Source organism: Pongo pygmaeus, chromosome 8 (genome assembly GCF_028885625.2).
Source record: "Pongo pygmaeus isolate AG05252 chromosome 8, NHGRI_mPonPyg2-v2.0_pri, whole genome shotgun sequence".
Lineage (NCBI taxonomy): Eukaryota > Metazoa > Chordata > Mammalia > Primates > Hominidae > Pongo > Pongo pygmaeus.
Genome location: NC_072381.2, coordinates 101629329 through 101642112, shown reverse-complemented (window position 1 = coordinate 101642112; position 12784 = coordinate 101629329). Strand labels below are relative to the sequence as shown.

General features: G+C 41.5%; 1 protein-coding gene across 2 annotated transcripts in view; it reads right to left on the bottom strand.

Annotated features, from left to right (window-relative positions):
- Nucleotides 1-12784, bottom strand: part of DNTT (DNA nucleotidylexotransferase) — a 34111-nt gene that overhangs the window by 11830 nt on the left and 9497 nt on the right. For both annotated transcript variants that reach the window (XM_054435925.1, XM_054435926.1), the window contains exons 2-6: nucleotides 8220-8394; nucleotides 7400-7528; nucleotides 5998-6168; nucleotides 4074-4145; nucleotides 2387-2510 (exon numbers count right to left, since the gene is read on the bottom strand). In XM_054435925.1, coding sequence (XP_054291900.1) covers nucleotides 2387-2510; nucleotides 4074-4145; nucleotides 5998-6168; nucleotides 7400-7528; nucleotides 8220-8394 — 671 coding nt within the window. The remainder of the gene's footprint in view (nucleotides 1-2386; nucleotides 2511-4073; nucleotides 4146-5997; nucleotides 6169-7399; nucleotides 7529-8219; nucleotides 8395-12784) is intronic.

Sequence of the window (12784 nt, the reverse complement as noted above, 5' to 3'; positions counted from 1 at the left end):
AGCATCGCTGTTCTCCTATCTAGGGTCTCCAAGAGGGGGCCATTCAAACTCTGCTTGACTCTAATAATGGGGAACTCTGATACCTCCAGAGGAGCCTGTTTCCTAATTGTAAACTCTGTTGCACCAGTTCTTTCTTTTGAAAAGCCTAAGTCTACTTCTTTGCGATTTCACCTACCACTGGCCCTCTGAAATGACAAGAGTAAATCTACTGGTCCTTGTTTCTCACCCTGGGATTGTGGAAGGGAAGCAGCAGGGTGGCCATTTGGCTTGCACACCCTGCCAAATTTCCCATGTTCTCTCTAATGGGGACAGTCACAGAAACATGCTGGCAAGACCAAGAGGAAATGGTATTCATATGAACACACCTATAAACTGTGTCCAATACCAAACCACACCACTTGTGGAACACTACTTTCATTATTTCAATATGACACTTACTTTTTATTTTTATTAAAAAGCCACATTTCTAAAAATTATTGCAACATGGCCATTTTTGTGAGCATGAGGAGTTTGATCTAAGAAGCAATGCTCTATTAGGCTCTAATACAGAAACTGTCATCACGACTAATACTCGAAGTACAACTCACTGTGTAACCACAAACACCTGTGTTTATGCAGTGATATACATGATCCAAAAGTCAGGATTCACAACTATTTCTTTAAGAAGATGTGCAGCTATCAGGAATGAACATGTAAGACTATGATGATTTGTTGACATCCATGAAAGTAATTTAATTGGCTTTCCTTTTTGGTATGGCAAGGCGACTAACTTATTACAGGAAATATCACACAGTATAAGGTTAAATATGTGCTGCTATAGTTCATAAATTGACTTTTCAAGGCAAACGTGGCATGTGCATGCTCAAGCCTCAGGGAACTGCAATCAAGTGCAAATATAAGTAAAACCAAATCAGGTTATCCATCTGACCCATGAATTGTCCTTTCAATATGTTCAATTAGCTTACCCTTCACAGTATTCTAAGCTATTCCCATTGGCAATTCCATTCATTGTAGTGCTGCTCCAAGGGGTGCCTATAACTACTTGTGGGGGTATAAGTATAATGGGAGGGCATTCCTTGCTTTCTGCTTAGAACTGGTAGCATTAAACAGTTCGATGGAAATCACTGATTGACTAAATGAATAAAGCCCCTTCATTCAAAGGGTTGGAAAAGCTCAACAGGAAGAGCAAAAATCCAGTTTACAAAGCTAGGGAATTAGAAGCCCTTAGATCCTGAGAGCACTGGACGTCATTTGATAAGTTTCATCCAAATGAAACACTATATTGCCTCCCAATTTCTCTCTAAGCACTGAGAGTCTTTACTCATCATTCCAAACCATTTACTTGCTACTTATGTTTAATACTTATTTAAATTTCTTTTGAATGGCATCTCGAGAACTGGTATATATCATGCCTGATAAACATGTGCTTTCAGAGTCCTGGAATATAAATACTGGCTCTTTTTTTCTTAGACTCTTTTATTTCCTATGTGGCATTGTATGATTAGCAATCTTTCAAAGATTAGCAACTTTACAAAAAATGAGTAGGGACTGTGGCTGTGACTCCCTTTTGAATCACAACTGTATTGTATTTTTATTGCTTGTTAAAAGTAAACATTTTTTTAAACACACAATTTTTTTCACACTGTATTGCCATTCCTTCATTTTTAAAAAACTTACTGGGAGCCTCATAAATGGAAGTGACCAGGCTACCTTCAACCTCTGAGAGGCCCTGCCAGGCTTTCAGGTGGGTGATGACAGCACTCATGTCCCACCACGGTCTTCTCTTAGGCTAAAGAGTCCTGGTTGGGTATATCAACCCTGTGCCTAGATTTCCACCATTTCCCTTCTATTTTCCTGGTGTTTTACAGTTTCTAGAGCATCTTCACATTTGTGCCAGGCAACAACTCTGTTTGTTCAAGTATTCTTTAGCAGCCAACCCTTCTGTCTTTGACTCTTCACCCACAACTCTTACCCAGGGAGACAGCCAGGACCCAATGTCCAGAAGAGTCAGTAAGGACCAGATCAGCAGCACAACCTGGCTTGACATTTGGATGAAGGACCACCAACAGCCACCGTGGAGGGCACCTTTGCTCTGTGCCAGACACAGTGCTGAGGCATTGCCTGCATTATCTGATTGACTTCTCAGCTAAGTATCAATGTTATCTCCCTTTCATAGATTAGGTAACTAAGGTTCAAAGATTTTAACTAACTTGCTCAAGATCACACAGTTGGAAACTGCTGGAGCTAAGATTTAGATCCAAGCATCAATGGACATCAAAGAAGTGTCCCAGCTCTCCCAGATTGGAGTTGCAGTGTAACTGACTTAGAGCTCCACCACGACCTGACCAGCCCATAGCAACAATGACCTTTAGGAGAGACAATTTACCTGCTTTCTGCATTCGTGTAAATTTCAGGCTTTTGTCCAACCTTACTTTACTCAGAGTTCTGAAACCCATCCTGAACCACTTCTCAGAAGTCTTCAACCCCACTCCAAATACAGAAGTAAAGAGCTAAAATGAAGGGAAAGGCATGCCATCAGTCTCTAAAATAATCGTTATAACATCTGAGTCATGACCCTTTCTAGGTCTCAGGCAATGAAGAAAAAGTGTAAGCAAATCTTTGACTTAGTTTCTCCTGAATATGACGAGCAGGTGGGTGATGGTTATTTTTAAGGGCATTTTTTATTTCAGGTGAGTCCTTTCTCGACCTGTGGAATTACAGAATGAAACAGAAGTAACAAGCAGGTTCTGGCACCTGTGCAGGGCTTAGATACAGTCTAATTGATGGCCTGCCTGCGCTGTCCATGAGTGATACGCTATCTCTACAGGGCTTTCCCCTTTGCTGGGTCTCTTACCGACACTTATGCTCTGCATAGGTACCCTCACATTTTGAAAAGAGATGCTCATGTAGGTTATATAGTTTCTCAACCATCACACAGGTGGGAAGTGGCACAGCCCAAACTTAAACCCCAGTCTATTTACACTCCAAGCCTGTGCTCCTGCTCATGGCCATATTTTAGGCCTGTACCTCACTTTTGCTTTGAAGGAACTGGTGGAAGTCCCTTCCACCTGCAACTCTAAGGTAGGGAAAATTGGGAGGTAATAAACCCTGCTTCCAAGTAAATGGAGATGCAGTAAGGAGATTTTCAGACACAAATCTGCTCTTTAAGAGCAGTTCCGTCCTGTCCCCACCAACCCCCCATCGTCCTCATGTCCCATGATGTTTGTACCCATGAGTGACAGACTCTTGGAGGGTAAGGCAATTTGTACATCACGACAGCATGGCAATAATCTGGGCAACTGAATTTATTTAGGCATTTTCTTCCTAGACCAAAGCTATGGACGGAATTCCCCCTCCCAACCCAATTTGTATGTTGAAGTCCTAATCCCCAGTGTGACCGTATTTAAGACAGGGCCTTTGAGGTCATGAGAGTGGGGCTCTCATGATGGGATTAGTGTCTTTTTGTTTGTTTTGTTTTTGAGACAGTCTCACTCTATCACCCAGGCTGGAGTACAGTGGCGTGATCTCAGCTCACTGCAACCTCTGCCTCCCAGACTCAAGCGATTCTCATGTCTCAATCTCCCAAGTAGCTGGAATTACAGGCATGCCCCACCACACCTAATTTTTGTATTTTTGTAAAAAGATGGGGTTTCACCATGTTGGCCAAGCTGGTCGAATTCCTGGCTTCAAGTCCACCCGCCTTAGCCTCCCAAAGTGCTTGGATTACAGGCATGAGCTATGGTGCCTGGCCCAGGATTAGTGTCTTTATGACAACAGAAAGATTGCTTGTTCTCTCTCTCTCTCTCTCTCTCTCTCTCACCATGTGAGCAGGGGAGGATGTGAGGACACAGCAAGAAGCCAGAAAGAGAACCCCCACCAGAAACTGACCCTGCTGACATCTTGATCCAGAACTTTTAGCCTCCAGAATGGTGAGAAAATAAATTTCTGTTGTTTAAGCCACCCCATCTCTGTATTTTGTTATCTCAGCCCAAGTTGACTAATACAACCAGCCAGAATAAGTAATAAGATTAACTGAAAAACCATTTTCAATAAATATATGTAAAATCACTTACTTTGAAGGATTGATATCGTTCATCATTTAACACAGCTTTAACTTCAGAACTTTCTCCATCTTCAATAATCTCCTAATGGACAGTTGAAAAATATTTTAAATTAGTGATGTTGGACAATTACTGTCTAAGACTCTCAAATTCATGGACCTAGTAGTTTGCTTTCTCATGAAATGTGCATGCATCACATGCAGGGGTATTTCCCTAATTGATCTGGAGAAAACAAGACATTTCCCTACAATCTTGAAAACGCTAGCTCATCATATATCCAAGGACCCCCTTACGATCCTTAGGAACAAAGATACAAATGGTTAGAATCGAGATCTACAGAACCCCAAACCAAAATATTCACTGAAAAATGTATGTCCAAATATTGGTGATAATTTTCTCTTCAATGAATATGACCTTACTGAAATAAGAAGACTTTTCCATTGAGAAAGTTAATTTTGGACCCACCAAAAAGCCAATCTACATTCAAGCCCTTGTGATGTCTAGCTCAGAGCCCCCCTCCTCTGAGTAGAGTTGGGATAACTGTCCTTGAATAATATACCTTGCACTTGACTATACGGAAACTTACTACCAGATGACCAACTTGCTTTGCTGGGGAAACCCTTAACACCGTTCATTAAATAAGCACAACCTCTGACACTCTCCCTGGAGAGATGTAGAACCACCTCCACTTCATGTCAAATGCACCACTGCTCTAAGGTGGCGCCCCCAGGTGGAACTGAGGGAAATCAGACCATTTCCCTGCTGTCAAGATTTCGGCCACTTGAGTCTTTCACTGTGATTAATAACAATATGGGAGAGTTCTGTTTCTACTAGCTGGTTCCATGTAGCTCCAGCTGTGATAATATTAGGGTATGAATTATAAATAACACACCTTTATCTATTTATATGTTAGAGTAGGTAGCTAGTCAGGCATGAGTGGGGCAGGAGAGGGCTCCCCCCTCCAAACCAGGAATGTCAGGCGACCATCAGGTGATGGTCCAGCAGTTATCACACTGTCTCTCTAAAATGATAATTGGTTGCAGCCAGTGCTAGAGAGAGGCAATTCCCTGATGGTCTGGCAGGTGTCACCCTATAAAATGATTAGTCACAGCCGGCGCCAGGGAGAGGCAATTTCCCAATAGATAAAAACACTTGAAACTGGTAATCAGCAGCTTCCATTAAAATCTCAGGAATTGGGCGAGTGGGCATGAGCATGCACATTAAGAGACAAAATGGCAGAGTATGACTTTCCAGAGCATTCCACCGGAAAAGGGAAAAATGCCTTAGGTGGGCATGCATACAACTCCAGTAGACACACTGCGCATGCTCCCCTCCCAAGCACAAGGAGGGCACTGTGCATGCGGGTGGCTCACCCTAAGGGAAGAATCATGGGAAAAGTGACGCAGGACCCCGGAAGTATGCCAACGTATAAAACCCCAAGTCAAAAGGTCAAACGCTGCACTGGTCCTTCAAGTTGCCCACTTGGGTCTCTTCCAAGTGTACTTGCCTTTCTTTCCTGCTCTAAAGCTTTTTAATAAACTTACACTCCTGCTCTGAAACTTGCCTCAGTCTCTTTTTCTGCCTTATGCCCTTCAGTCGAATTCTTTCTTCTGCGGAAGCAATAATTGGGGTTGCTGCAGACCCGAACGAATTCACTATCAGTAACTCTTGACACCTGCCACCACTAACGTATTTTGGTGCCATGTGACTAGGATATTCACAACCCCTAACATATATATGTGTGTGTGTGTGTATATATATATAAATAAACACAGAGAGAGAGAGACAGAGGAGAGAGAGAGGAATATGTATAAACGAAAATTTGTGATGTACACCACATCTACATAGTTGACAGGAAAATCTGTTAGCTACATCTCTCTCTCCCCCATCCCCACCTACCTATTGGGAAGTGGGACAAATCCCATTTCACCCTTACCTCTATAATACCCTTCACCTTGGACCCCAGGCAGGGAATTCCTTCTGTGTCCTTCATACTGATGATTGTGAATGGCAGAGATTTCAATACAGAAGCTGCTCTCATAAATGTCACACAGGAGTCTTCATTTTCTCTAAACTCACAATTTTCAGCAAGTATATCAAAGGCATCCTGAAGGATAAAACCAGATAAGCAAGAGATTTGCTTCCAAGCCCCTGAGCCAGTGGTCACTCACAAACGCCTCTTGCTCTCCTTTAAATATTGGAATACCACTTGCGTGTTTCCTTCTAGGTCAGGATGGGGTCTCCCATACCCTTGTATTCCTCTCTGGTGTCATGGAGTAGAGTTGAATTGAAAAGACAGGTACCAGAGTGCATTATACGGAAACTTGGAGTACACTGCTATTAAACATTCACAGATGATTTAACTAAAAAATGCTTTGGTGCTCACAGCATCTTGCTAGTCATGACTCAGCATAATCCCTCCTTCTATACTATCTTCCCACTAGCCTGTGGCTAGAATTCTGCCTTGATCACTGAGCATCCCCATAAAACACAGCACTTAACACAGGCTTGTTGAATGAATGAGTGTAGTCGTAGGTCACACAGACCCAGAGCCAGGATTATTTAAGGTAAGGCATGTTTGTATTTCTAGCAGGGGAGGAAGCAGCTGTAGCTGTGTGATCTCATGCTCAGCATATCCAGTAGCTACAATTTCCTGGTCTTTCCAACACAGACATGGAGCTGGAAGTCTAGAAATGAGAAGCTTTGTATTGATCTACTACTACATGTTTCATCCAGCTAACCACTGACTCTAGGCTAGCAGACAAGCAGTTGTGGGTTTTAGGGCCATTCAAAACACAATTACCAATCTGAGGGCTGAGTGGAGCTTTAGATATGATCCATCCAATTTCTTTTTGAATAGATGAGGAAACAGGCTCAGAGAGAGAAATCGACTTGCCCAAACTAGTGAATATCAGAAAGGCTGGAATCTAGGTTTGCTCAATTCTTTGGTTTCCCAGCAAAGGCTGTTGATGTATTGTTACCATTTCTATGTAATTTGCTCTTACTATGTTTTGGACTAATTCCAGTATTTGGTTTTTCAGAATATTTGCTTTTGACAAGTGTTGTGCCCATTAATGACAACCCTCTGTAAATAGTAATCCGCTGTCTCCAAAGAATATAACCTAAATGTATTTGCCCATTTCCAGGAAGGAAGGAGACCCATTCTTGATAGAAAGAAGAAGGATAGAAGGATCAGAGAGAGATCAGGCTAGGGCTGTGGGTAGGTGGGAGGAAAACTTTCCCAGGTTTTCAGAAAAATTTATAATTTAATTTGCGATCCACAGAAAGAAGCTGCAAGCCGTTCGTTTGCCCTGGGTGTTGATGTAAAGTCCCGTTACCGTGAATATCTGGTTACAGTTGTTTAAAGTGGTTCTTCTCTGACACGCATACTGGGAGATCTTTTGTACAGCAATTGGTGGAGTCTTCGGGGGGCCTGGGTTGGTGCTATCTGAATAGTCTCTTCTCACCTAAACAAATGCATAAGCATCCATTTTCAATAAAAATTAATAGTAATAATAGATATGTATGGAAAAAATTTGGAAGTAGTTGTCTGTGGTTGGAGGATAAAATTATAGGAGACTCAAAATTTATGTTATATACATCTCTAATATTTGAACTTGCTATTATCAACATGTATTATTTTTGAAATCAGAAAAAAAAACATGAAAAGACCTATCAATTAAGTATCATCTTCCTTTTCTATGAATTTATGTAGTTATGGTCCAAGCCCTCTTCCCAAAGATTCTAGTGTAATTGCTCAAATATTTGGAATTGAGAGCTTAACTTTTTGTTTTGTTGTTTTGTGTTTTGTTTTCTGAATGATCACAGTGAGAGAAAAAAAGGAATCTCCTGCTTTTCTGTATAAATGTGTTCAGGAAAATAGCTACCACTCGTTAGATGCCTACTATACTTAACACATTGTGTTAAGCGCTTTACATGTGTGTTATTCTAATCTTCATGACCATTTTGTGAGGCTGGCATAATTGTTATGTCATATTATAAAGGAAGAGACTGAAGCTCAGTAAAGCTAAGTGACTTGCCCAAGGTCACACAGGAAGTAAGCAGAGAATTTAGGGTTTACCCCAGTTCCGTTGATCCTAAGCCTATGTTCTTAACCATCAAGCAAAGAACAGTGAAAATCACACCCATGACACTTACAACAAGCTGGTGTTTTCCTGTCATCTCCACCGGTTTCCCTGCTCCTATGCATTCTATCAGCCAGGAGATATCGAGGAGCTCTGGTTGTGAGCTGACTTGTATTTTCTGTACTTGAAGCCACTCCAGAACATCCGAACCCGAGTTGTTCTCTGCTACAATGTGGGTGACAGAATCACTGCAAAATGCAAGACAGAGTTACCAGCTGAAACTCTTTCAAAATCAGAAGCTCTCCTCTTTCCTCAAGTTTTCCGAGCATTCCATCTGATGGAGAAAGACACATGCTAGACCTAACCATAGGTGTGGAGAATTTAGGACTCCGTGGAAGGGAATTCTCTCTACATTAATTAGTATGGCAACAGTGGTCTGGGTTACATGTCAGATGCATGAAAAATAAAGACAACATTAGCAGGACTGAGGTGTTGATGGAAAACCAAGGTCCAGAGAAGATGGAAGATAAAATTGCTCTTAAAGTAGCACCTAGCATTCCACATGAGGTTTTGGCATGCTGCTCCATTTTTACTAGTGGAGGACTTTAATAATCCAATGGCCTTCAAACTTGTTTGACAGTGACCCACAGTTAGAAATATGTTTTATATTATGATCCAAAGTAGACATAGAAATAGGTACAGATGTAGCTATGCTTACATGGATTAAGCAACTGTCTTAATCCATGTAGGCTGCTGTAACAAAATACCTTAGACTGAGTAATTTATAAACAACAGAAACTTATTGCTCACAGTTCTGGAGGCTGGAAAGTCCATGATCAAGGGGTCGGCAGATTTGGTGTCCAGTGAAGGCCCGTTCTTCATAGATGGCACCCGCTATGTGTCCCACATAGCAGAAGGGGAAGGCAGCTGTCTCGGGCCTCTTTTTTAAGGACATTAATCTCTCATTCACTAGGTGGAGCCCTCATAACCTACTCACCTCCCAAAGGCCCCACCTTCTAATATCATCGCTTTGGGGATTAGGTTTCAATTTATGAATTTTGGGGTGACACAAATATTCAGACCATAGAAACACCCCATTAAATGATCTCACAGTTTATTATTAATAATAAATTAATTATTTATAACCAGCCTTCAAGAAATTTTGATTTACATGTTTTCAAAGCATGGACAGGGATCTTTTTCTTAACAGGTACTAAGCACTTACCATGTTTAAGACATTGGCCAAGTGCTTTACCTACATCATCTCATTTAGCTCCTCAATAAGTGTTACATCATTCACACTTCAAAAATGAGGAAACTGAGGAACAGAGAGGTCAAGTGACATTCTAAAAGTCACACAGTTGGTAAATGATACTCACCTTTTTTTTACTGTTTTTTTTTGGGGGGGCCAGATATGTTATTTCTAGTTTTTAAGAAGTCTTCACAGTCAGCATTATACTATTGGACCCAGTGATTTTTAAGATCCTTTCAGTTCAAATAGTCTATAAATCTGAGCAATAGCATGAGCACACAGCATACCCAAGCATCGAAGAGAAAATATAGCAATATTTTCTCTTTCTCCTCCTATTTTGTTTCCTTGATTTCCTCTTTCTCCATCTTCTTTTTTTGATAGAATCTGATTCATGAGGTATTTTTAAATTTACTATTATATGCACAACCCTAGATTCTTTGTGACAGTGGTGGCGGTGATGGTAGTAGGAGGAGGTTGGGGACCAAAGAAGAAAAAGGAAGTTCCTAGACACTAGTATGTTACATGGAACAGATGGCTTATGATGTGAATTATGACAAGACATGAGGTATGAAGATCTGCCATGTTCAGAGAAGGAAAAAAACATGGTGTAAGCTGGGAGAGGCAGCTGGTTGGTGGCAGAGCTGGGACTGTGCCTAGTCCTGAATGACACACCTAAAAGGCAGAACTTAGGGTTCTCCTGGAAGAAAAGGATCAGGGGCCAGAAGGACAGGGAGGATAATGGCCTGGGTTGGAGTGGAGAGTTTATATTGGGAAGTAATTGTAGATGTGGCTGAATTCGAAGGGACAACTACATTCTAGAAGGTCTTAAAAGCCTGTTGAGGAGGTTTGATCTTATTTTCTGGGGTTGTGGAGCCAGTGAAGGCTTTTGTGAGCAGAACATTGATAGCACTACAGTGTTATTTTAAAAGACGAGTCTGGTACATACAGTGATTTGTAGGAGAGCTTAATGGGGTAGGGAAGGTTGGGGAACTACTTAGGAAGATGAAACGATAGTGTAAGTGTGAGATGATTTTAACCCAGTGTGGCACAGAAAAGCAGAGGAGAAATATGGTGGACATCTGCATCAGCTCACCTATGAAAGATGAAGTCAGGGAGGGAGTCAAATATTACTCCAGCATATTAATCACAGTAAAGTAATGGCACTTTTGGTAGAAATCAGATTTAGGAAGTTGCGTCTCTTTGGGGGAAGGGGTGGAGCAGTGGAACTGAAGTTTATTTCAGGCATGCTGCATTTGAAGGACAGCAGGAGATCCAAATTAAAATATCTGGTTGACAGTTGGGATCTGAGGTTGGTGCTCAGAGAGAGGTGTGGGCTGGGGTCAGAGCTGAGACCATCTGGATGGCAGGGTGTGCCCAAGCAGAAATAAGTCATGGCAAAGCAACATTCTACAAGAATTAAAGGAAGATGGATAACCACTTCCCTATTGTAGATCCATATTATTTCAAAATTTATTTACAATAAAATTCCTGAAGGATTCTTTGGATCAAGGATTAATAGGAAGTGTTATTCCATCTATATTTTCCATCTGTATTTCTGCCCTTTGGAGGGAAAAATTATTATTATATTATTATACTTATGATACATTATTATTTATGATAATATTATTACAATAAATAGAGTTTTACCTAACCCTGAGAGGGAGAAGGGTATGTTAAAGAGGAACCCTGGGACCCCTAATCACCTACACTCTTACCACTCCCCCTACTGACTCTTCTCCTGGGATTCTCTGAGACAGTGTGGGAATGTCTGCGCTCACATTGTTAGGCGAGAACCATATGCATTTCTTAATTAATACAAGCAAATTTGTGGATGACAGGCTGTACGTCATATGAAGGAAGACTCTGATTTAAACTCCCACTTCCTGCTCATTAAGCAACTAGCAAACAAAACAAAATAGCAACAACAATCTTAAGCACACACAAAAACCAAAAAGTCAAACAAAACTTCTTAAGCCAATGCTACTCAGAGCTCCGTATTGGTTGCCACTAGTTCCCAACAAGGTAAGTTCAGAAATTGTAAGTCAGCATTTAGAAACTTTAATTGTAATTCGACATCACCAAAATAGTTTTATTGTGGCTTTAAAAAAAAAAAAAAAAAGAAGCATTGGTCTTCAACACATTTTTTGAAAACTGGTCCTTTGCCACAAATAATTTAAGAAATTTTGTTGAGAGAATAATCTCTGTTGTGGCCCAGACTGTATTTCCCATCGTCTTGTGTTGCCTGAGTTTGGCTGATCCTCTGCATGTGGCCAGCTAGATCTGGGCTGTGATGTGCTTCCTCGTGTCGGGGTTGCCATCAGCCCCTCACAGGCAATTCACAGTCTGTGTGTTGTTCACTTTCAGCTCCGAGCCCTTACTGAGCAGTATTACTAAGGAGACCCACGGCCTCTAGTGTGCTCTGCTGATACTTTCTTATCACTATCTTGTGGCAACTGTTTGTCTATTTGCTGGTACAGTGGTTTTCTCTCTGCTCTGAACACTCCAATACTGGAAATGTTAACAATATTAGAATATTACTATGTGCTAGATACTCTGATAGGCACACTTGATACATCACTTCATTTAATTATCAATAATGCCATGAGATAGATATGATCATCCCCATCTAAAAATGGGAAGAGAGGCGGGGTGCGATGGCTCATGCCTGTAATACCAGCACTTTGGGAGGCTGAGGCGGGCAGATCATGAGGTCAGGAGATCAAGACCATCCTGGCTAACACGGTGAAACCCTGTTTCTACTAAAAATACAAAAAATTAGCTGGGAGTGGTGGAACGCGCCTGTAGTCCCAGCTACTAGGGAGGCTGAGGCAGAAGAATCGCTTGAACCTGGGAGGCGGAGGTTGCAGTGAGTTGAGATTGTGCCACTGCACTCCAGCCTGGGAGACAGAGCGAAACTCCATCTCAAAAAAAAGAAAAAAAAAAAAGGGAAGAGATAGCCTTGGAGACGTTAAAAGTTTCACCCAGTGAATAATTAGTAGGTGGAGCAGGGATTTGATCCTATTGCTGTTCTCATCAAAGTCTACGTGCTTGGCCATCCATGACTTTGTGTTCTTTGGAAAAGGAGGGAGCTGCTCACTTCCTCTTGTTGCAGAGGGAGTAACATCTGGATAGGTATGATAATAATAAGAAAACCGATTTCCTCCCAAGGGCAGAAATACAGATGGAATAGCACCTCCTATATAACACCAGTAAATGTATTGCCTTGCTGCTGCCACATAGAATTTGTGTTTTGCTATTTTATGTACAATATTATATGGACTAAACTAGACTACAGGACATGTAGAACTGCCCCAGAAAACTTGAAAGAACAGTTGCCATAGCCACACATCAAGACAGAGCAGCCACAGGGAGGCTGTCAGGCTCCC